The sequence below is a fragment of the Nothoprocta perdicaria genome, unplaced genomic scaffold (genome assembly GCF_003342845.1).
Source record: "Nothoprocta perdicaria isolate Ctin4 unplaced genomic scaffold, notPer1 scaffold_107, whole genome shotgun sequence".
In the NCBI taxonomy this organism is placed as follows: domain Eukaryota; kingdom Metazoa; phylum Chordata; class Aves; order Tinamiformes; family Tinamidae; genus Nothoprocta; species Nothoprocta perdicaria.
In genome coordinates this window covers 1,846,936-1,872,198 of record NW_020454172.1, presented here as the reverse complement: position 1 = coordinate 1,872,198, position 25,263 = coordinate 1,846,936, and the positions used below count along the sequence as shown (strand labels likewise).

Sequence of the window (25,263 nt, the reverse complement as noted above, 5' to 3'; positions counted from 1 at the left end):
GAGGATTTTTTTTTTTAAGATGTGCTATGGCAATATTTTGTTGTACAGTAAATCTACAGCAGGGAGTACTTGAGAGATAATAAGTACATTAGTGAATAATTGAGAATATGTGAAATAGAAACTGAAAAATTGCCTTGTTTTTTTCTCCTGCGTCATATCCAGAAGGTAGATGTCATAATGTGCTTAATATCTGTGTCATAATTCTTTCTTGGGTCTTATAGGCTCTATTATGAAATGACAAAAGTGTTTTTTCAGGAAAGAGGAAAACAGACTTTTTTTTTTTTTAAAAAAAAACTAATCTTGTTTTTGAAATAGGAGTGACCAAAACAATAWTCGTATAAGGAACTCCATTCTTGAATAGCAAGTTTGCAAATAAGCATTCAAAAAAAGTAGCAGACTAATGCTGATATCAAGTAAGGCCTGAGTGGTAATGAAGGGACAATATTTGGGAGAGTTTGAGATGTGAAATTTTCCTATTCTTTTATTAACAGATCTACAACCTGGACTAGAAATTTAGTCAGTTGATAATAGTGTCGTTTCTCAAGGTCTTTACCTTCATGCTTCCTTTCTCCCCAGATGCTGGCAACTGTGCAACTAGAATTGCCTTATGTTATGTACATATTGTCTATGGGGGTTTTAGTTGATGAACACAGCTTGTACCTGAGTACAGGATAGGTAGGATTGCTTGCTGTATACTGCTTATTTATCACAAATATTTTTGGGTTTTGCAGGAGAGGGAGATGGTTAAAGCAAGCCTAATATCTGTTCCTAATATTCTGTCATTCTTCTTAGGCAATTTGAAGGCTATGACTATTCTCAGCAGAGCGGATTTTTTCCCCCAGAAATGATGCAACAGCAGCAGCCCTACATGGGGCAGATTTATCAGCCAACGCAGACGTATACTCCAACTTCGGCACAGTCTTTTTATGGAAGTAGCTTTGAGGATGAGCCTCCGCTATTGGAAGGTATAACTTGTTCTTTGTAGCCAAATCCAGAACTCCTCACAATTTGGCAGTAAGTTAAGCAGTAGAGGTATATGTTCTCTAGTAGGGTATATTTTGTCTACTTTTGTTGAGTAGTATATCTCCACTCCAATTTTTTTAAGTTATCTGTATTTCATATATTTCAGTATGTGAAATACATGTTTCTCTGTCAGCCTTTACAGTTGCAGAACTGAAGTTTATTACTGCCTCCCAGCAGTTGGCAGAACTGCTGAATTAAATCAGTAACCTGATTTTGTACAACTCTTAATCTTTTTATTGTTGCAAACAATACCAAAGACTGCCTTTTTTGTAAAACAATTTGATAATCTTGGTTCTAGTCACATAACCAATTGAAACTGGAATCTTTATCGCTAAAGAGAAGCATTAAACACTTTAGAAATTCTTAGCAGAATGCAGTCTACATGGCRTGCTGGAATAGATAGATATTAAGAGTGTATGTATTTGCTTTTAGTTTCCAGCTTACATACATCATTGTTCTGTACCAAACAACTGAAAAAAACCCTGTACTGTTAGTATTACAGAGATTGGAATGCATGATTTTCCTTTACCCAGCTGTTCACAAAATTTATTTGTTTATAGATGCCCATAAAACCTCAGTGTTTTATTGGACAAATAGTAGATGCATTCACAGTCAGCTTTCACACAAAACTGGCCAAGTTGTGTGGATGGAGGCTTGAAAACATATCTGCTTGTCGAGAACTGTGAACCCATGAATTGCTTAGACATTAAAAAGGTTGGGGAATTTTTTGGTTGTTTTTAATGGACTTAGTTAGGAGGATGGGTAGCTTAAAACAAAAAGAAACCCACTAAGGGGGATTAAGTACAGAGAGACTGCCCTAAACTAAAAATCCTTGAGCCACCTCCCAGGGGAGGCTTGGAGAATAGTTGGGCAACGTGCCTGATTTGCTCTTACACTCTTTCCTACATATCTGCTTTTGGCCACTTAGAGGGACAGCATACTAGGCTAAATGGACTTTTGGTCTGACCCAGAGTACTGTGCTTGTGCTCTTATCTGGTCCCGTAGAAATCTGCCTCACTGCAGAGCATTTGAGACCTGGAATCTGTGGAGTCAGCACACTCAGCTCTTTGAGGAAAGATGGAATGACTCAATTCCCTGRTCCCCTAGGAATGGTATTTTGAGGAGGTTTGTAGGTGGAGGGGCAGGAAAAGTATCAGTGAAGCAAGTGGGGCCAGTGGAAAAGGAAAAATGATATAAATATACATAATGCTTTTCATTTAACTTGTAGAATTGGGGATCAACTTCGACCACATCTGGCAGAAGACGCTAACAGTTCTGCACCCGTTAAAAGTAGCAGATGGCAGCATCATGAACGAGACTGACTTGGCCGGACCAATGGTCTTCTGTCTAGCCTTTGGAGCCACACTGCTGCTGGTGAGATATGGACTGCAAAATATTATTCTTTGTGCTTTTAGTACTGCCAGAAAAACTGGGAATAAGCTGATTACCCTTTAGTTTTACTCTAAGATACTTCTTAGCGTGGAGGCTATAAAAACACAAATCCTAACTGAGAATTTTTAGCTCAGTGGGAGAGCTTTTGGGGATTGATACAAAACCTCATTGAAATTAATGAGTTTGCAGAACTTCAGTGTTTGGTTTCTGCATGCTCATTATTCCTGTAGTATACATACTATTTTTCACGCTTGGCTTTTGAGGAATATTGTTGACTGTCACACAAATGGGGTGTGACGCCCATATTCTTATTTTTTTCCTGTACTACTTGTGTGCAATGGCACATCTTACCTTCAGAATCATAGACTGTTTTATTTAAAGCGTTTTTGTTAGCTTCTGCATTATCTGGAATCAGAGGAAGGAGCCTTCTGTATATTTCCATATCTTCCATTGAGGAGTTTCACGTTAACTTTTATTGTGCTTAATATTTGATGTAATTTCTTTGTTTTGTTTCTCCATATATMTTTGCTCCGTGCTCTTTGTACACTGTTCTTCTAACTGATATTCCTGATATTTATTAAGCAGGGAAGTTTAAAGTTAATAGGTCATAAAGTATTTCTTAATAGGTCAGCGCATGCTTTTTTTTTTTTTTTTTAGTTGAGCTTAATTGAAATAAGCTTGTGCTTTAATGATTCAAGTGTCAATTAGTAAATGACAGAGAAGAAACTGACAGACTTCCCTGTTACTGAAAACTTCAGTATTTTTAATCAGTTTTCTTGTGTCTTTAGGCATTGCATTTAATTTTTTTCTAAAACCTCACATTACCACAGTTTGGAACAATGTTTTGGTACCAAGGGGAATGTAAACCTAATTTATAAATGACCTTTAATTATGGAAATTGGGCCGGTAGAATTGATGAACATGTTCCTTTTTATACTAGACACATTCAAATGTTCTCCTACTAAGAATTTGCCACTTTCTCCCTTTATTTTAAAGAAAAACATTAAATAAGAATGTAATTGGGTACTTAAGAAATGTCATGCTATGAAGAGTCTGCTTTAAATTGTGCTCTTTCCTGAGTTAGGATTTTTTCCTCCCCCCCGCTCTGAAACATCATTACTTAGTTTGTGTTCTCCCAGTCCCTTGCCACGTAAAGCAAAACTTTTTTTTTTTTTTTTTTAAATAATTATTGAAAACTGACCAAGGAAATGACAGGTCTGTTCTGTGAGAGGCTAATAAGCTCAGCCTAACAGAAAAGAAGTTCGAAAGAGATTGGATTGTTTTCTCTAGCATTTGGAGAAGAGATGGACCACAAATAAACTTAGTTTGCAGGCTGGTTTTGGGAGGTAGACCTCAAAATCTGGAAACCRTAATAACTTAGAGTAGCTCAACTCTGTAGAAATGGCTACAATGATATGATGTGGATTTTAGAAAAAATGTTGTCAGGGAAGCATGGACCTAGCTACTGGATGCATGTACCTTCTGTGGTTCATGCATGGTGCTTTCCAGCTCAGATTAAATTATTTCTAGGAATTCTTAGTTTACTTGGTTGCTGACTTACTTCTTTTTTCCTTTGAAGAATAATTCGGTGAAAATTATTCTAGTCTAATACAAAATCCTGCAGCTGATCTTCAGAGCAAAATCAGCTAAGTGGGTAAACATAAAGAATTCATATACTTTTGCAGCCCAAATCAAAGAATAAGAATTCTTTGATCAAAATGTGTTTATCAGAATACATAAAACTAAGATAGATGTGCCTGTTGATTGTCTAGAATGTACAAATGTTCTGAAATTCAGATAGTGGAAAATGAGCTGTTTAATTTGAATGTGGAAGTTTGGAGGGGGGTAACAAGGGGAAAAAAAGATTCTGTAAACATTTTGTCAAATGCACTATTTGTGTAGTCACTTAACTAACTTGCATTAATCTGCTTGTTTTTCTTGTTTTTGTTCTATTTAGGCTGGTAAAATTCAGTTTGGTTATGTGTATGGAATCAGTGCAATTGGATGTGTAGGGATGTTTTGTCTCCTGAACCTAATGAGCATGACGGGTGTCTCATTTGGCTGCGTGGCCAGTGTCCTTGGATATTGTCTTCTTCCTATGATCTTACTTTCCACTTTCGCCATTGCATTTTCATTGCAGTAAGTACATGAACTTCAGAATTTGGTACCATAGTGAAGAAACCGTGTGTAATTTGAATATGATAAGAATTTGTGGTAATGGGGAAAATATAAGTATCAAGAATCTTTAGATCCTTATTGTATAGTTTAATTAACAGCTTTTAAATACATGTACAGAAATAACAATGTCAAGTTATGTTTTTAGTCAACTGTTACTCAGAAAAATTTCTGTATCCCTAAAGTCTAAAAGATGATTATATGTTGAAACAGGAAATTGAATTTGTCAAATAAGAAAATCTGCTTAATGCTTCATAGCTACATGAAGTWATGAATTGGAGAGCATCAAGGAACCACTTGATACAGTTTTCTTATTCTAACTTCAGTTTCATATGCACAAAAGTTAACTTTGACTTTTTTCACAATGGAATAGTTATGAAAAAATATACTTATTAAATGGAACWGAATCTCTGTAAAGATTTAAAAAGTCCTCAGGTTAATCTTAGTTTGGAAGTTGTAAAAGGCGTTAAACAGAGTCCAGTTATGGCTCCTGTTGTGGGCATGTATGTGCAGTTCTTAAATGATTGTTTTGTTTTTGTCTTTGCAGGGGCATGATGGGAATTATTCTCACTGCTGGAATTATTGGCTGGTGCAGCTTTTCWGCTTCCAAAATCTTTATTTCTGCCTTAGCAATGGAAGGACAACAACTCCTAGTAGCATACCCCTGTGCTTTATTGTATGGAGTCTTTGCTCTTATTTCTGTGTTTTGAATAGACTGTACAAATTATTGGACTCCAGTGGGCCAAAATGAAAAGATCAACTTGGAACATTTAGTTGGACCAGAAGCAGCTGCAAACAGTTATATAATACTGCTATCATGAAACTTAGACCCGGTTTGAATTATTTGGAACGATGGGAACAAATGTCTTTTGTTCACTTTTTTAGGACTTTGAATACTGTTTTCAATTGACCTAAGGTGTCTATAGCTTTAATAAGTATTCATGCTTATAAAGTTAATGTAATTTCTTTCCCATTCCTAAAATCTTTGGAAAAGTCACTTTTGTTTATCTGAGGGTTATTTGGGGYGGGGGGCGGGGGGTTGATGAGTAAGGGAGGGAGGAAGGCTGCAGTTACAATGTCCTTGATAGATTTTTATCAGCAAAGGTAAATAAAACCACAGATATAAATCTGAGTTTCTCTGAATAATTCTGCAATAATAATCTATTTCCTGTCCCYTCTTACAAAAAAATGAAATGCACAAAGGAATTCAAGCAATTAGAATATTTTGTATATCTCAACAAATACACTCTTAAGCTTTTTGGTCTCTTATGTGTTCATTTATGGTGATAGTATTTCAGGATTTTGGATATTTACAATATGAATTAGAAGATGTTCTTAAAAGTCAAACCTATGTGTTAGTTTGGATTTATGAAGCTGACTTCATCTAGAATTACTCTTCTTAATAATCCATATATTAGTTATTGAGGAAAAATATCTTTTGCAGTACTTCCAAGGAAAACACCATTTTGAAAATGTTGTCAGCTTGTCAGTATTGCAGTTACTGTAAACATAAYTTAAGGCATATTGATTAAATTTTCTTTAAATTTTGAAAATGGTGTTTATTTTTTATGGTCATTTTTTTCTCTTTTGAATGAACTTCAGTTTTTAAAATAGGAACAAATAGGAAGTCCTAAAGTGTGTAAGAAAAGGACACAGCACGTTTGCTTGCTTGTTTTCTAGACCCAGCATGTCCTAATCTCACCTTCCAGCGTTGAATCACTGACCAAGTACCTAATGGTAACACCTGCTGGTAGCACTCCTGGTGCAGTCTTAGAAAACACCACTGAAGCAGCCTGTACCTGGAGAGACAAGATAATCATGTCTAGGAGGAAGTAATTTAAAAAATCTCAATAGAAAACTACTAGAATTTCACCTTTCATCCAAGTGATACATAGGGATAACTTCAAAAGGATAGCACAATCTTTTTTTCTCACTTTTCCCTTGTTTCTGCACATTGTTCTAAAAATAAAAATACTTCTTTCTAGTGGCTCTAGAAATTACTGACCAGAGCCAACTCCTGCGTGTGGATCTTGGAGCTGTGGAAAGTGCCTTTTTTTTAAAAAAAACTTCTTTTCCAGCATAATTTTCTACTTTAATATTTTATTGGGAAGTGTCATCCTAAATACAAATGGGTAAATTGGCTTTTAGTCTACTATTTCTCTGCCTGCTTTTGTACTTCTGATTTTCTTTTGATAAGCGGAGCCCAGCTGCCCTTTTTTACAAAGTTCTCATTTTTATAAATGAAAAACATTACCAGCTGATGGAGCACAAAGTCCTGTATTTGTGCAAATAAATTACAGCAATTACCTTTACTAATGAGGCCTAATTAAACACAGAAATGTTATAACAAATACAAAAGCTTGTATACTTTGAATATGTCGTGTTCCAGTGTTCAAATACTATATTTTTGTAAAGTATGCAATTAAGCTTATGTTATTTACATAAATGCATTTAATTTCTTAAAATGTCCTCTAGTGAAATATTGGCAGGGGAACTTCTGAGTCTGGGGTGAACATATCTACAGCTAACTGCATGTGTTCGCCATGTCCATGCTCTGACAGAGGCAGCTGTTACCTAGCCAAGCAATGAAGTTAGGCCAGTTTCAGAACTTTGTGCCCTTAGCAGTCAGTTTTTAACTGAGAAATTTTGGGAGTGGGGGAAGAAATGGATGGGAGTAAAAGCTCAAAAATTTTATTTATAGAGAGCATTTCAAAAACAGTATCTACACTGCTATCTTAAATTTCTAGTAGACTAGTTAATATGATTCCATTGACTCTGCTCATTATCTTTCCAAAATCAAATCCACCAGTTTTCCATAGTGTAGTCTTAGCTCTTGCTTCAGTTTTAGCAACTTCTTTTCACACAATTTATCCTTACCATCACATAGGATGACAGGGCTGTATTTAATCCTTTATGCCCACGTTTGCTTTTAGACTTTTTTTATCTTCTAAATCTGAAATCTCCCCCATGGTCTGTTAAAATCAGCATTCTCATCTAGTTTTCAGGTGAGTATTGGCATTCTTGCTTTTGTGCTGTGTTCTGTCATGCCCTTTTGAGTATTATTCGCCTTAAAGCGCTCCAGTGTGAATGCTGCTACTGCTTTCTTCAAGTCGGTTTCATCTCACACCCACTCTCCAAAGGATGGGCCCTCTACAGACGTCAATTTAAAGTTACYTTTCCCGCTTAACCCATTCAAAAGCAGTGTTTGACAGCATCCTGGCTTCTCAGGTCATTTGCTTGGCTAGGAGGCAGTTGCTGCCCGCAGTTCAGTTTGTTTCTTTAGGCAGGACCTTGGTCAGTCTCCATGGACGCCATGATGCATCCATGGATAAAAATCACACTTTTCTGTGTGTTTATGCTTTCAGTGATGGAAGCTGTGTTGGCATTTGTTCTTGATGGGCTCTTAGTGTTTGGCGGTGGATGAATGCCTGCAGAAGAAGGAGYGCCGGGTGGCTTTGGGGTTGTGTGAAGCCGCGTGCTGCTCGGAATGGCAGCCGGCGCGGAGCGGCCGCCTGGGTCTGTGTGCGGCGAGCAGCCTGGCAGCGATTGCAGAGGGCTCCCCTCTACGGCATCGCTGGGTCCGCAGACGGGCAGGCTCCSCGCCGCTGCTGCGGGTCTGTGACGGGGAGCCGCACGGAGGGGAGGCTGAGGGGGCTCCGGGAGGCGCGAAGGAGCTGGGGCTCTCGGACGCTCATGGCCAGCGCTCCCTTGGGAGCACATGGAGGCTGGGTTGGCTCGCAGCCTCACRGCCAGCCCGCAGGAAGGAGCAGGAGCAGAGCTCCAACGCGCTCTTAATGCCACAGCTCACAGCAATGCTAGTAACTCCAAGCCTGGGTTTGATGTTAGGAACCATTTTAGCTGAAAGAACCGGTGCCGGTGTCCTCTGGGGGCCCTCCTGCGCGATGGTCGCGGGTGCTGCTATCTCCCGCTTCTCCACTGGGTGGGCCTGCAGCACGCGCCATGCGAGGCCGAGCGGGCTGGCTGCAGGCGGGAGGCCCTGGCTCTGCCGCGCACATCTCCTGGAGCAGCCCGGGGCTCGGGCAGTCCCACCGGCCCGTGGCGGCCGAGCAGCTGAGGCGGAGCCGCATCCGTGCCTCCCGCGGGGACGTCCTGCGGCGTGGCGGCGGCCGCATCCCTGCGCAACGCGGCAGGAGGATCCGCGGGATGGAGGGCCCGGCCTGCGGACACCGAGCGCGGCAGGAGGCCGCTGCCTGCGAACGCGCCCGCCGGGCGGCAGCCTCGCGCCCTCCCGGGCAGAGTCAGCGGCCATTAGCCAAGCAGCAGCCCGGCTCGGGGGAATCCCAGCTATTGTGCCCCCAAGCTTTCCTTTCTCCCCTGTTATTTCTTTATTGCAGGAAGTACTGAGATTAAAAAAAGTGAAGATTTTTCTGATTCTCATCAGGAAATGATGAAGGGGAAGACTGTCTAAAATTAGACACTACAGTCCTGGAACTGGCCTCTCAAACATGGCACTGCAGTTTAGGCTTTGGGAAGAAAGGCGTTGTTCCGTTTCCTTACACGCTAAACCACCACATCATTCCTGGAATTACAGTGCTCTTACCGTATACGTTTACACTAAGTTTTTCCCAAAATTCCTCCTCTGCTTTGAGCCTAGGAATCCAGCCGTCTTGGACACCTGCCTTATCTCCCGATCTCCCAGACCCACGCGCTTCCCGCTCGCGCACGTCCGCCTGCGTTTGGCAGATGGCCGCCGGGCCGAGGCCGAGCGCGCCGGAGCGGCCGTGCCACGAGCCCCGTGGCCCTGTGCGGCCGCCGCCAAGGCCAGAGCCTGCCAAAGACCCTTGCCGAGCTGCGCTTTCTGCTCCAGAGAATAATGATTTACCATGGAAGAGAAGTCAGGACCTGACCTACATGGCTTCCTCCTTCCCGCCTTGTCCCCGGCAGACCACACAGTTGAACAGCTCAGCTCAATGATGTTCCTGCCGTTTTTTGGCATCTTCCCAGCCTGTGGATGGCAGCCCTCGGCATTGTCAGCAGTTTGTGAACCCGCGTTCAAGGCGCCCTGGGCCTCCAGGTAAAATCTAGCAGCAAAATCCAGGTCCAACACAGGGCGGGTTGATCCCACTCCAGTGAGCGTCAGCCTCATTTTCCGACAAATTTCCCATTTAGCTCAATGGGGGACTAGGATGAATCCACAACATGGGTCTTTGGCCAGTGGTCATGTCAGACAAACGGGGATAAATCCCCTGGTTCCCCAGGGACACCTCAGCGGCCAGGCCCAATGCTTCAATGGGAGCCAGGCCCAGGGCCGCGCGGCTCCCTGGCCCGGGCCGGCCGCCTCCGGGGAGCTTTCCCTGCGAGAGCTCGGGGCCGGCGCTTGCCTCGGAAACGTGCTGCTGAAGAGCGTGTTCACAAAGGACCTCTGTGTGAGGAGATGGTATAAACTGCAGAGCTGAAAATACAGCTTAAAACCTTACTGCATTAACCTCTTCACATTCACTTACCTGAGAATTTCGAAGCTCCAGTTGTCCCAATAACTTCACCGCACAAACACTCATAACAAGTTGCTGAAAATTTTAATGAGTTTAGCGCCTTTTGCTTCATCTATTTAATCTTTGCTTTATTAATATGAGTCAATGTGCGGATCGTTTGAGTAGTTGGTTCAAATGTTAATCATCAATAAGTAACAATAATCTAGCATCTTGGCAAGGCTCTGCTGGCAGTGTGGTCACTGGATTGAATCACAGGTGGAAACATTTACATTTAGGACGATTTTCTCATTCCAGAATTTTGTCCCAATCAAAAATTACTGGTTCAGACAAGGTTAGGAGACCCGAAGAAGGCAGCGTCTGTACTAAACCGATGCCAACAACAGATGTCACATTGCTTGTTGCTCTCCTTTCCTACCGACTCACTCAGCCACGTTCTGCCAAATACCCATTTGGTTCTGTTTTAAAAGTCCTTAGCCTGCAATGTACAGAATTAACTCTAATCATTATATATGAGCTTTGAGAAACGTTAGCGTTTCCTTTGAGGAAGCGAYGAGTGTTCTTTATCTTTTGGAGCGGGCTGTTCCAGGAGGCAGAAGGGCTGCCCGGCAGGGCAGCGTGGGAAGCGGCCGGTTCGCGGCCAGCTGCACGCGGGTCTCTGTGTGCGACGCTGCGGGCCAGCCCTGTGTCCCGGTGCTGCCTATGCTGGACGCAGCCGGTTCCCGGCCAGCCACACGCAGGTCGCTGTGCGCGGCGCTGCGGCCCTGTATCCTGGTGCTCCCTGCGTGGGAAGTGGCCAGTTCGCGGCCAGCCACACGTGGGTCACTGTGTGCGGCGCTGCGGGCCGGCCCGGTGTCCCGGTGCTCCCTGCACGGGAAGTGGCCAGTTCCTGGCCAGCCGCACGCGGGTTGCTGTGCACAGCGCTGCGGCCCTGTATCCCGGTGCTCCCTGCGTGGGAAGCGGCCGGTTTGCGGCCAGCCGCAYGCGGGTCTCTGTGYGCCGYGCTGCGGGCCAGCCTGGTGTCCCAGTGCTCCCTGCACGGGAAGCGGCTGGTTCCCAGCCAGCCACACGCAGGTCGCTGTGTGCGGTGCTGCGGGCCAGCCTGGTGTCCCAGTGCTCCCTGCACGGGAAGCGGCCGGTTCCCGGCCAGCCACACGCGGGTCGCTGTGCCCGGTGCTGCGGTGCTGCGGCCCAGTGTCCCGGTGCTCCGTGTGCCATCTCCTCCTGGCCCTGTCCCGGTGTCCCCGCTCCCCATGCGGCCGCGCCTTGCTCGGCGCAAGGGCAACTTAGCTCGTCTCTAACACGTCTATCTGACCCGCTTTTCCAGGCTCCCATGGAAGGGAAATGCGACAATCTCCACTGAATACTTTGTGAGGGCTTTGCTAACTTTATGATTAGAAAATAGTCCATGATGTCAGGCCTATTTCTTCCTGCCTTTAATGCGCTTTGTTATTACCATTCTATCCACAATAGACATGAAAGACTGCTTATTCTCTTCCTTTTAGCAGCAACATCTTACATAATGGTGAACTCATTCTAATTTCCCATGTCATTCTTTTCTTTTCTTGCAAAAAAAGCCCTGTTTGACTATCTACTGCATTCCCCAAATGATCTTCTGGAGAAAGGCTACTGAGCCCATGGTTACCCATCTTGTTTATATGCATTGATATTTCCTTCTTTAATATAGCATTTTGCACTCTACAGAATTCCATTTTAACAATTCAGATCATTTCTCCAATTTATGTTGATCAATTTGAATTCTAATCCTATCTTCAAAGTGATTGCAATGTCTTCCACTTTGGTATCATCCTTAAATTTCATTATCCAAGTTCTTGATTAAAATATTCAATAGTACCAGTCTGAGGATGGGATAATCCTCTGGATATATCGTCCCTATTTAATAATGAAGCATTCATAATTTTGCATTCACCTTTCCACCTTCATAGCATTTTTTTTTTCTGAACTGGTTCTTTAAAGTAGCTTATGAAAACATCATGCACAGCTGTGCCCAAACCTGAAAATCAGGATACTGTATCTGCTGCTTCTCAATCATTGCTAAGGCTAGATCTCTGTGAAAGAAGGTAACTAGATTTCCTTAACCTGATTTTTTTTTCCTTTGAAATTCCATACTGGCTGTTTCTTATCCCCTATTTTTTTCTAGCTGTTAACAGATTGATTGTTTTAATTATTGCTCCAGTGACTTTATAGGCACTGATGTATTCTTCAGGTCTTCCTTTTCACAAGTAGCTACTTTATTTGTACCTCTGTGACTGCAGCCAAGTGGCTGAGAAGTGCCTCTATCCAGTTCATTGGCAATGCCTTAATATCGTTTAATAAGCCTTCATGGGTGCATAATTTACAGAAATATTCTTAACCTTTATGGGTTTAAACATCTAGTCTAAGATAGCAGTTTTTGAGGGYTAAAATAAAAAGGGCAAATTAGTCTTCATAGCATCATGTGGTAATTGCTTTCCTTTCCTAGTAAGTAATGGTACTATACTTTGCTTTTACTTTTTTTTCCTTTATGTATATCTATAGATAGATAGATAGATATAAAACTTTTGTTACTTTGTTTCCAGTGAGTTCATTGATCTCTTACTACTCTTCCTGTCTTTTTACCTCAGCAGGGCAGGCTGCTTTTATTTTTCATCTTCTTACTAGAACATGCATCAATTTTTTTGACTCACTCATTTTCTGTCATCAGTCTTTGAGTGCTATTTGTAGAAGAAACTGAAATAATCAGACTGAAATTTTATAAAATAATACTTTGTATTTTAGCCTTTTCAATGCTTTTCAGACATGCAGTTTCCCCACTGTGTATCTTGGGAGTGGTGCTGGCAAACTGGTAACTTTTGGATTATGCAAACTACTAGAAGAAGGTCTGTGTTCTGCTTTGAATTGTGGTTTTTGAGGGGTAGGGGCGGGGGCAGAAATATTAGCTCAAAGTGTTGAAAATCAGATCACTGATTTTAGCAGCCAATATTAAGTTAGGCAAATCTGGGCATTAATTGTCCCGTGTTCAGTTTGTCAATTGTAGGATGTGATTGCTAATGCTGGAGCTAGAGCAGTCTTTGGAGGAGTCTGGAGGGTTTCTCTGAAGAAACCTAGCCAGCAGAAGCAAAGCAGAGTAATGACACCTTCAACACCGTGAGACTCCAGGCAAGGACCCTGCTATGAATGGAACCTGCATGTGCAAGTTATTGTTTAAGTGCTTTTCACACCAAAATATGCACTCAATAAAAAATGGATCAAGCCATTTAAGTACCTTTCATTTAAATAAAAGGTCACAACAATCGTTGCATTCTTAAAGAATGAAAAGGAATCTATGAATATACTCTTACATGGAAGAAGAATGCCCTGAGTATGGATTTCAGTGGCAATGATTCAATAACATCTGCTTGATTAGCTACAATTGGCTTCAACATTATCTCCAGCTATTTTATACTCCCCTGGAATTCTTATAATCTAAATCCTTTTATCTAAACTAGATGTACTTTACTGTCACGTTATAGTAGATTTGGRCTGGTGGTTGAGAGTTTAGAATTTTATATGTCAGGAACAGCTTTCTCAGCTATGCAGATGTTTCATATCGACTTAATTTCACTATCTCTTTGATTGAATGCTTTATTCATTCACATGTTTACACAATCAAGATAACAATTCTGAGGCCATAGGTTAGTTTATATCTGTTAAATGATTTAACATTTAAATAACATCATCTGTTTTAAATATCAAGATTTATATGTTGATTTTTTTTTTTTAACTAAACAGGCCTCTCATTTTACTCCTTAGTCTCTGGCGATTTCACTGTCATATCTGAATAAAGCACTAGAATTTGATTTTAAGTATATATATTGACAAAAGATAAGATGATCACAGTTACAAATGATTGACTAATGCATGCCTACACCTTTGGTTTAGTTCTTCACTCCTTCGTACCACTGTTAATTCAGTATAAATTTGCTGCAAACAAATGATATTCACTCACGTGGTAARTGTGATATATATGAATATATCACATGCTGCCTGAGCTTTACTTGAACTTGAAAGGCCAGATTCTGCCTCAAATCTGGTCTTATTTTAGTCCGAGATGCGGAGTGAATGTCCTACTCAAATGTGGAAAGGATCCTCCTGTCTCTGTGCTAGCTGGTGGTGGATTTCCCGCCCAGTAAATTCTTCCATTAACAGGCTCAAACCTTCGTAAAGGACTGAGGGTAGAGCGGAGCCGTTCTAATGTACTGCTGTGGCTGCTAAGGTCGTTTTATGGCAGATCACTTAAGCATATGCATGTATGGAATAAGATTACATTTTCCATATGTTAGTCCTATCACTTCTCATAAGATTTGTTGCAAATATACGGTGATTTATTTAAAGACTTGCAGGAGGGAATAAGCCACAGAAGGTCTCAGAGCTTCAGAGTGAGGTAAATAGTAGGTCATAATATATTTAACAAATGATCACGAAAAACACAGGAAGAGAGAGAGAGGAAAAATACATTCCCTGGCCATGAAGTTGTTTAACTGTAAGAGTCAAGGAACACCGTTCAGCCGGGAATATTTTCTTGGCTTTGCCCTGTATAAATAAATGGTTACTGTGTACACAGCGACTGCGATGATACGTGGTAAACTCTGCCCTTAAAGGCACTTGGCCCCGTTCTCTGCCCCTCACCTGTGGCCGAGACAAGGCGGGTTTTGTGGTGCGGGGCCACTTTGCTGCTTGCGTGTGCACAAATGCAGCACAAGCAGTTCTCGCACGGTGGCTCTTACTGGGGGTGCAGAGGTGGCAACGGGAAGGCAGAGCCGGGGCGTCTCCCCGAGCACAGCGGAGCCGAGGCCCTCGGCGGGAGCCGGGCGCCAGCCCCGGCGTCCCAGGGCATCCCGGGACAACCTGCACCGGCTCCGGAAGGAGATATTTTTATCAGCCCCCTTATGGCCTGAGGGGGAAAGCACAGGATAGTAACCTGTGCACAGCCAGCACACACATAGATACATATATATATGCGTATATATATTTCTACCTGAGCCTTACTTGAACTTAATGGGCCAAATTCTACCTCAAGTCTAATGCAGGGGCTGAGGAGTTGCGGGGAGCCTGTGGGACACCCCAATTCCCACGTGAACCGCGGGGCTGCTGGCACCATGTCCCGTTCATTTACTTGTTGTTCGGTGTTTTCAAGGACACATCCGTCACACACACGGAGCCGAGTCCCCGCTGCCGCCCGGGCTGCCCTCTCCTCCCCAGCTCTTCTCCAGGGTGAATCCGTGCCGGGACGAGCTCAGCTGGGGCCCTTGAGCGCGGCAGTGACGCTCTGGGTCATTGCTGCGATGTGTCATTACTATAGCACCGTGCTATAGGGTGAGCAGCTCTACTGTAAGCCTATGTAAGCCTAACTTGATCGGCCTTTGCCAACTGTTAAGCAGTCTTACCAAATACTTGCACTTTTTCATTCTCACATAATCAGTGTTATTAAAATAATCTCTTATCCATCATGAATTATATATGAATGTGGTAAGTATTCAAAACATGTTAAACATTCTCCAATTTTGAGTAGCTTGAAAATATTCAAATTAGATTATTTCAGATCATGTTTTTAAAGACGAGGAACTTATCTTATTTTATCACTGAAATACATCCCAGCAATGCTGCAGARTCCATACAATTCACAGCCAGGAGTATATGTAGCAAGTTTATATGAAAAATAATGTTTTTCAAAAGTACAAAAAATCTGCAGCACAAAATCTCGTTCATATCGTGGCATTGAGCTTTGCATGAGAAAAGCAGTTTCACTGACCTGCAGAATGTCATCAGCTGAAACTTAGCGGTGTTTGTGATACTGGGAATCCTAATGGATTTTAAACACTGGAGGTAAAAAATCAAAAGCCTTCAAAATCCTACGGGCCCCTTCCCCGCAGGGCAGAGCTCTTCCTTCTGCGCATGGCCCAGGCTGCTTCCCAGCACACCAGCGGCCTTGCCCTGCTGCAGTGCGTCCCGGCACGGAGCTGCTCTTGCATGTAGCCCTCCAAAAGCAGCTTAAACCTCCATAACAGAAGCACAACCATCTTTCTCTTTCTTCCACATTCAGTAAATTATTACATGTCTTTGAGTTACAGGACTTTTAGCTAGTGCTTCTTCGCTGCTCATTTGTTCTGTACATGGGATGGGCAGGCTGTGTGTGGGCAGTGGTTCCGAGGAGCCCCGGCGCGCTGGTGCAGGAGCAGCTCGGAAGCGCCCGCGTCCGCCTCTCCTCGTCTCTGCCGCCAGAGCACTTGTTTGCTTGTTTGTGCTCTACGTTGCTGAGCAGATGATTGCATAACCACAGAGGCCGTTGCTTGTGCCTTTCATTATTTTCAAAGCAAATACAGCATAATTCTAGACCCTGGAGAAAATACAGCTAAGCTAAATTTTGAGATTGTAAGACTTTTAAATAGTTAAAGTGCTGGCAGCAGCTTGATAATACCCATTAAAAACACCAAGCTGAAGCTCTGAAACATCTCTTCAGTTTACATAGTAATTCAGCTGGAAGTATGTTCTATGGGAGTTTTTTTCCATGGAAACCTGCACTGTAATCCCCCAAACAACTCCCTTCGCTCTAATGTATATAGGCTTGATGTTTAGATACCACCCAGCTATGTTAGTCTGGTTGCTATGGTCCTGGTTTCTTTTTCATATAACCCTTGATTAATATGCTAACAGTTGARAGAAGTTGGGTGACTGGTGTATGAAAAGGCCACATGCAGCGCTGGGTAGAGATGAGCTTGCTAGATGCAGACGCTCCGCTCGTTGCGTCCAAGGAGCTCTGGCAAAGCCAGCAGCCTTGGCCTGCGCTGCGGCGGATCCCAGCCCCCTCGGCGCTGCTGCCAGGGCTTCTCGTTGCAGGCAGCTTCCCCCACCGTCCCCATCAGCTCCGTCAGCCAGAGCGGAGCCTGGAGCTCAGCCAGGCTCCCCTGGGCTCACAGCACCTCCTGCCCTCTCCAACCGGGATCCACGGCTCTAACTGTGGGATATGGGTGGCTTCTGCAACGGTGAATGGTGCAGCATCCCGCCRCAGGGCATCCCACCATGGAGCATCCCGCCGCAGGGCATCCCACCATGGAGCACCCTGGGCTCTCAGCCTGGCTGGTGCTTTTGCCCCTGCTCGGTAGCACCGAGTCTTTCCTGTGCATTTCTCCTCCTTGCTCTCTCCCCTGGGATGTGTGTGATCCCGTTAGGCTGCACCACTGAATTGATCCTACTGAGGAGAAATTCTGGGTTGGGTGAATTTTCCCTTAAATCAGTTGCTGGCCCTAGGCTTGTCCTAGGACCACACAAACACTAGAGCTGGCCCAAGGAGGGACCAAGAAGGCAGCGGGGGGCACGGGGACAGAGTCCTCCAGCAGTGTGAGGTGACACGGTGGGCCTAACCGGTAGAGAGTTGAAGCAGGGCAGCCTTACCAAGAATGCTCTCTAGCATGTCAGAGGATAAAGAAAAAACCTTCATTTTATTCTGTGAACTATCAGAAGTTTCTCTTTGCTGTATGAGTTTAAGTTTTTAATGAAAACTCTCCTTTTCTTCTGAAAGAAAAGAAGAGTGGGGAGGATAATGGTATTTTGGCCAAGTTCCTCTTTGCAGGACCAATGACTTATCAGCAAAATGTAAATGGCTGCTCTGTTGCCCTCCATAGTCACTGCACTCATTTAACTAGTTACACTTAATTATGCTGAGTAATGTAAAAAGGGTATATGCTCTGTAAGCAGAACCCTTTTTGTTCTATGAAAAATAGGAATTCAGTGGAGGCAAGAGAATGCCTGTGCATGACTCTTTTGTAATCTATTTTTAACTGAGTTTCACCATCCTCTTTCTAAAGTAATAACACTTCTTCATTGCCTCTGGCCATAATTAACATGCCACGATTCGGGTCCAAGAGACATATAAAAGCAAGCTTAGAGCAAAGTGGTAGCTTTCAAACAGAGCAAATAATTTCAGAGAAGATCAGTATTTTCTATGCTTGAAACTCTTTTCGCTGTTTTTAATTAAAGTCTTTCAGTTGTTTGCACACGGGATGTGCTCAGCGCCGGCGCACGCTGCGCGGGGGCTCTGAGCCCGCCAGGACGCGGCTCTCGTGCCAGTGCTGCAGCTTCGCTGGGCTGAGACGGCAGGAGCATCTCTCAGCATTAACCTGCTGTCCTGCCTTTGTTTGCTTGTTGTTAGAAAATATTGCTGTCATTTTTAGTGCAAAAATTATACTGAAGAGCAAGGGCCCTGGGGCAGCCCCTTCTGCAGCCAAGCTGTGTGCCCCAAGCAGCGCTAAACCTGGTCCCTTGTCTTCATCTAGTGATGCTGAGTTTTGAGAACTCTGRTATTCTTATTCCAGTATTGACTCTTCTTGCCCACTTGCACCTTGGGATGCCCAAGTTGCAGTAGTTCTGCCGCTTGMATTTCCCCTTCTTGCTGCCTTTCCTGCAATGGTGCAGGGGATGAGCCCCAGAGCAGGGCGAGCGCCCGTCCCCTCTGGTGCACTGGTGATGGCCAGAGGTCTGGGAGCCCTGGAAGAAAGAGCAAACTTGTTTTGATATATACTATAAACTGCATTATGTTGTTATGGCAACTAAAATTCTAAAAATGAAGCACAGAACAGGAGATGCTGTATACTGAAATGGCCACAATGATGCATAATTTTTATCCTTCCTATGCAAAGAATTTTGAAGTTTATTTTTAAAGATTTTCTCGTTTCTGACTTCCAGCCTAGGAGAACAAGGCACTTGAGAATGTCTGAGGAGGCTGCGGCGAGGAAGCTCCATCTCCTCTGCCCGCGTGGCTCAGCCGCAGCGGTAGCTGCGGAACACAGGGAACCGCGGCGGAGTCTGCCGGGAGTCCGTGCTGCACATCTGCACGTGCATCCGTAACACCCACTTGAGGAAACAGCAGCTGGAGCTTTCTCTTAGAGGTAATTTAAAAATCTGTCTGGGCAGAGATCTAGAAATTACACTTAGTGGTACCATTCAGGGGAGCAGCAATAGCTGCTTTAGGATTATGTCTATAAACACTAGAAAGGATGTGGCTTCAGGGCGAGCTCTTGTTTAGACAAATAGTTAAGGTAATTGGGTTAATCCCCCAAACCATATATTGTAGTTTTGAAAGCAGTGATTTTGTAGGTAATCTTCACCCATTTGCATTATTCCTAGGTGCTGTATTTGTCTACCTTCCCAATTTCGTAGCAGAAGAGGTGAKAAACTTGTACTTTTTTGCTCTCTGCAGTGAAAGATTGTTGAAACCAAGTATATTGTTTCCTCTTAGTAATAATAAGCACCTTCTTGCTTTGATGGACTGATTTGCTGTAGCAGTTTTACACTGCAAATCTCCATGTTGTGCTTTATCAGAGAGAGAGATACAGCAGAACGCTGCTTACCGCTTGGTGCTGCTTTTGAACCAAAGTTTGAATTTCAAAGCACATGAACTTAAGTCATTCTTGGAATGACTGGAGAAGTGAATTTTATTATGTCAAAATCCAAGCTGCAGCTGTGATCCTTTTATTAATCATAATTAAACTTTCATGGAGTTACTCATGAATGTGCTCTCTCAACGAGGCAAATCAGTTCCCTTCAGCTGTATTGGTCTGGCTGGGCAAAAAAGCCCTTGCTAGGAAGACAGGGCATGGGGAGGACATTAGGCTCTAATATTCCCAGAATAGCAAATTCGCATGCCCTTGGAGAAGGGGCTTTCCTTCCTTATCTAGGCGCACCGTGAAGTGATCCAGAGGGGAATCCCTCGGGAGCACTGGGATGGGTGATCCCAGGGGAGTGGAGGGTGCCTGCCCCGACCCRCCGGGGAAGCAGGGCCCGGGCGAGCGGGCCGAGCCGCGGCCCCCACTGTTGCTGCCGTCCCGGGCGCCTTGGGATACGCGGAGCTCCTGCAGCTGGGTTCATCCGCATCCGCGCTGAAACACGGAAACATCTGGAGAAGGGGCCGCGGAGAGGAAATTTTTGTCAATTCAGAGGGAGCACTGTGAGTGTCAGCTRAATAGTATGTGTGTGTGAAAAGGAGCATTTAATTAAATAAACAAAATGTAAATAGAAATATGCATTACTTAATGTGGGCCACGAAATGAGGGCACTTACAAAGAGCACTAACGGGTGAAGCAGTGCATATGAGCGTTTAATTTTTGTATCCTGCATTCCAGCAGGAACTAATTAACTGCCAAAGTCCTGCTGTTGCTCTCAGTATGCACAGGCATATTATTAGAGTGCATGTGTGTTTACTACAAACTGCAATTTTTTTAGGTGCTATAAATTTCATGCCTCTTCCAAATATTTGAGTTCTATTCTGACCTTTTAACCAAAACACTGGAAGTAAACTGCATGAAATCTATATGTATGGTGGTTGCCATCAAAAGCTAACATTTACCCATAGTCAGCACTGTTTGTATTGCAACAGTGTGAAAAATTACAAATAAGGAAAGAGGTTGCTCCTGATATGAAGTGTTTTAAATCTGAGGAATAATGGTCTCTGACAGCGGTGCTGTTGAGTCAAGCTGTGCTTACAAAAGTTAAGTTCTTCCCCCAGTCTGAGCATTCTCCTTGTATGGTTGGTCCCACTGAGGAGCCCTTCCGGATTTAGGATTTTTTATTTGTGTTCTGTTAATGAGCGCTTGAGCCATCACTGGTGCTGTCTTATCTGTTCTGTTGCTCTTTGGAGACTGCAGCAAATTGCCTTTTAGTTGTCGTAGTCATTTCCTTCATTATAGTGGGAATTGGGATTCTGGGGTAATAGACAGTAAAACTCGTGATTTCTTCACGGGGCTTTGAAATCTACTGATGACATCTCTGCAGTTATAGCACAGCTCTGCCTGACTGTCTTTACCCCTCATGTCACTTTTTGCTTTTCTTCATCATTTTGGGATAGAAAGCAGCCAGGATCATCAGCTGCAGAGGGTTCTCGCTCCAGAGCTCCACTCGGGACGGGGTTCCAGGCGCTGCATGGGGGAAGGCAGTGGGGCAGGGATGGAGCGGGGCGGGCAGGGCTGCACGTTCAATGGCATCCCCGGCCCCTCGGCAGCACGAGGAAAGGGAGCCGCGGGATTTCGGGCACGGCTCTGCCCGAATCTTGCTCACGAAGCACCACCATCATCTTCCTCAGTGTGAGTTGTGGCTGAACTGGAAGGGACAAAAATAGAGCAAAGGAGTCCAGGTGTGTTCCAGCCAAGCTGGAATGGAGATCCGCATTCATGCAGACGAGGATTTACTGCTGCTGAGCTGAGGATGGTAAAGGGGCCCCTACATCTGCCCCGTTCCTATGGGACAGCAGGAGCCCAACGTCGTTACTGTTCTCCTAAAGGATCGCAGCCTTGCTTTGGGGCCTGATATTGAGGAAGAACCTCGTTCTGTACACAGGAGGTTTCTTGCCTCCCAAAAACTAGTTTTGGGGAACAGATTTCTGATGTTTTTCCCTATACGCTCAGCTCTTCAGAAAGGCTGCAGAGAACAGCACTGCCATTCTCTATTGGGAGAAGGCAGAAAAGCAGCCTGCAGTTACCAGAGTCTGAAGGAATGTATGATAGGAATTGTTATGTTTCTAATTATCAGCATAATCGTGACATTTACTTTGTGTATGGCAGTGTCTGGAAAACTTCTGAAGACATCTTTTCCATTCAAAAATATTCATTATAAAACAAAATCTCCTCATAAAGAAGAGATGTCTCTTCTGAATCTTCTGATTTAAGGGATTTCTTAAACACCTTTACAGAAATACTTGTTAAGCTGAGAGTAACATTTAGTTTGAACTCATAGTTAATTTATGCTGGAAAAAGGGGTTAAAATGAAAAGGTTTAAGCTGAGGTGAAACATTTTGGTGCTTCTAATGAGACATTTTGCTGAGCTACCCCCTTACTCTGCCCCAAGGGAGAAGCAGGCTTGCTGCAGGGCGGCTGCGCTCTGTACGGAACCGGGCACGTGGAGCCACATCAGGGGTTGCTCATAAGGGTGCGAGGTCCCTGGGTGCTCCCGGGAGCTCCRTGCGCTGTGTTTGCAGTGTGCAGAGCTGCTCCCCGTGGCAGGAACCTTCCTGCCGYGCCGGGGAGCCCCGGCGTCCCACTCACCCCTGCCCTTCAGCGGGACAGAGAGGCCTCAGAGACCTTCCCTGGCTTTCCTGAGTCCTCTGGTATTCGGGGGGCTGAGCAGGGAGCRCTGGGGGCTCCAGGACTTCTGGCAGTTCATTGCTCAGCTTCCTTATGGGAATTCCCTCCCTCAGCTTTATTTTTAGCTTGCAGTGTTCCTCTGATTGGCACGTGAGGTTGCTTTATAYGGAAATTCCTTGGGAATTGATTTTCTGTTAATATCTTCTCATGAATATCTCTATACTCTTTGGGTAGTATAAGCAAATTACGCTTTTGCAATATCACTTTTCTCTCCTGAAATGAAAGGAATGATATCTGATTGGGAACAGTTAATAGGCATTAAATTAGATGTTAGACGTATGAAAAAGACAGGACATCTATACAGACAGCTGGGAGGGGAAAGAGATTGGCTTTTCTGCCAAGCTGGAGTACATTCAAGCAAGTCCAGTATTATCCATACGCTTCGCTTAAACCAATGCTTGGACGACTAAGGGCATTCCTAACGATACCTTGTTTTCCTTGGCTATTTTATTGGCTAAATCACTACTAACTTTTGGATGAAATCCTGGTTTGCTGAAGTTAATGGAAATTTGAATGTGCTTAGTTGTACGATTTGCTCTTTTCTTTTATAGCTTTGCTTTTTAAACATTTTTTCTGAATTATTTTATGCAAGCTGGTATTCCTATGCAGATATTYCTGTACCCTGAAGACCTGAAAAAACAAAAATCTTGTAAAGCAATGTAAGATTTGAGGAAACTTGCGGCTTTATTGTTCTCATAACTCTGCCCCCCCCCCGTACACACACACTTTTTATTCCCGGTTCTCCCTCTCTTTTCATACCACTAAGCCTGCTTAAATAAGCCACATGTGTTGAGTGCAGTGAGAGGAGCCCGGGGCGTGCGCCGTGGGCATCTCGGAGCGCGGCTCGCTCGGAGCGCGGCCACCGCGCGGCCCCCCGGGAGCCCGCAGCACCGATACCGGCCACATCATGGCAGAGCTCAGTTGGTTTATTTATGGTGATCTTTAGGGAGATGATGCAATTCCATTTTCTTTCACTTTCACGCTGTTGTGGGTGAAGCGTCCACACATTGGGATGAAAGTAGATAACCTGCAGAGAATATTGTGGCTATGCAAATGAAATTACTCTTCAGAAATAATTGAAACTATCAGCTGCATGTGCAGCTTTCACTGCGCCTGAACCCAGCGGGTGGTGTGGCACCAAGGCTGGGATTGACGGGAATTTTCACAAGAGGGTCTGTGCCCAGGCCCCAGCGTTAACCCGCTGCATGTCCGCAGCCCTGTCCCACCTCTGCTCACAGCTGGCAACAGCTCTCTGTTCTCCAGCGGGGTTAGCTCCACGTTGCTGATGAGAAAGATGAGGGAAAAGTGCTTAGAAGTGTCAGGAGAACAGAAATGGAAGCAGCAAGTCAAGCAGTGACAGTGGATAAGCTCCAGTTGTTATCAATGAAGAAGCTGTATTAGAGCTGATAGCAAAATCCGCAGTCCTGATGAATATAATTACAATGAGCTATCAAAGGTTAACTATTAATGCTCTCTGCTGCTTGGCTAGATTTTTTTTCATTGCTATGTAGTAAAAACATTATTATGCGCATAGAGATTCCTTTTATTTCCATGGAACAAGTGTTTGTTTTCCCAGTCAGCGGTGCAGCACTGGTGTGAGCTTCCTCTTCAACTCCTTGCTAGGTGGTAATTAACAGGAAGGCGCAATAACCGCCGAGGGCTCTCGGGGCCGCTGGGGTTTCGCTTCTCCTTCCCCTGCTGTCTGCAGCTGCCCCGGGGAATCACGGCTCCGGGCTCCCCAGCGCAGGACCACGGTCCCGCTCTGGCTTGTGCCAGGACGTACGGCCCTGCCCTGCTGCTAGCGGCGATCCTGCTTCGCACAGCAGCCTCGGAGGTCGGCATCTCGCAGGTATCAGCCGCACGGAGGCTCCAGCTGCTGCCCTGAGCTGCAGAGGAGGAGAGCTGCGGGGAAGCTGGCTCCTGCCGGCCCCATGACTCACCGGTTTGTCTGGGGCTTCATCCTCCTGCGGTGAGTCACCACGAGATGCGRGCGACACAGGGTGTCTACTTTCATTTTCTCTAATTCTGTGAGAAAAAGCATCAGGAGGCCAGCAGCTGTGTTGGGCTTCCTCACTTACCTGGGTCAGACACTCACGGCCTTAGGGTGCCACTGACCTCATGGCAGGCTGAGATCACTTTGTGTTCAGCTCCTCATGGGGGTGAGAGATTAAAGTTAAACAGCTTAAGATGCCAATGATGCTTTAAAGAAATCCCAGAGTTCGGATCTGCTAGGAAGAGGAAGAGCCTTTCCTCCTCTCTCCCCTCACTCTTCCTCCTTTCTACCTCTTCCAAACGAGAAACACTTTCTGTTATGTGGAAGGGAACAAATCTGGGTTTGGGGGTGAACCCAACAGCTGCCGATGCCCTGGTGCTGAGCGGCGCCCGCGAGGCCGGGCACACGCGTTGGTTCTGTGCCCTCGGAGACGCGGCAGCAGATTGTTTGGGTTATGCAGAACGTGGGATGTTCTTCCAGAACAATATAGGCTTTGTACAGCAGATGCGGTTTTGTTATAGGGAAATTAGTACAGAATGACCAAAGACCTTACGCAGCCTTGGCAAGAAGCAGCGCTGCACAGCTACAGCTGAACAAAAGCGTAAATTCCATGCAGCAGAAACAAGATATTTGGGAGAAAAGTTAATGCAGCCAAGCTATAGAAATGGATCACAGGCAGGCTGGAGTCTGCACCAGCTAGTAAAGAAAGCTTTGGTCCTCGTCCACAGCACATTAAATACGAGATGGCAAGGTTTACTGAGACAAACACAAACCATTTGTTGACATTGGCAAATTTTATGTCCTTCAGGAATAGGGTGTTCTCCAGCTACAAGTACATGGCTTCCAAATTGAATGCAGAGCTGGGAGAGAAGTGGTAGCTGTGGACTCTTCTAGAAGAATAGACGGACTTTAAAAAGAAAAAAAACAAATGAGGAATGATGAGAAATGCCCCTTCCCCCAGGCAGCCTTGGGTGAACTGGGGAAGCAATGCAGACTGCGATTGCCAGGGGCCCTGCTGGGCTTAACGCCCCAAGCTGCTGGCACGATTCAGAGAAGGGTG

General features: G+C 44.5%; 1 protein-coding gene across 1 annotated transcript in view; it reads left to right on the top strand.

The window, feature by feature from the left end:
• Positions 1-5,885, top strand: part of YIPF5 (Yip1 domain family member 5) — a 6,817-nt gene extending 932 nt beyond the window's left edge. Inside the window, exons 3-6 of the mRNA XM_026046218.1 lie at positions 793-965; positions 2,252-2,397; positions 4,373-4,554; positions 5,138-5,885. Of these exons, the coding sequence (XP_025902003.1) occupies positions 793-965; positions 2,252-2,397; positions 4,373-4,554; positions 5,138-5,300 (664 nt within the window). The 3' untranslated portion in view covers positions 5,301-5,885. The remainder of the gene's footprint in view (positions 1-792; positions 966-2,251; positions 2,398-4,372; positions 4,555-5,137) is intronic.
• Positions 5,886-25,263: the final 19,378 nt, after the last annotated feature.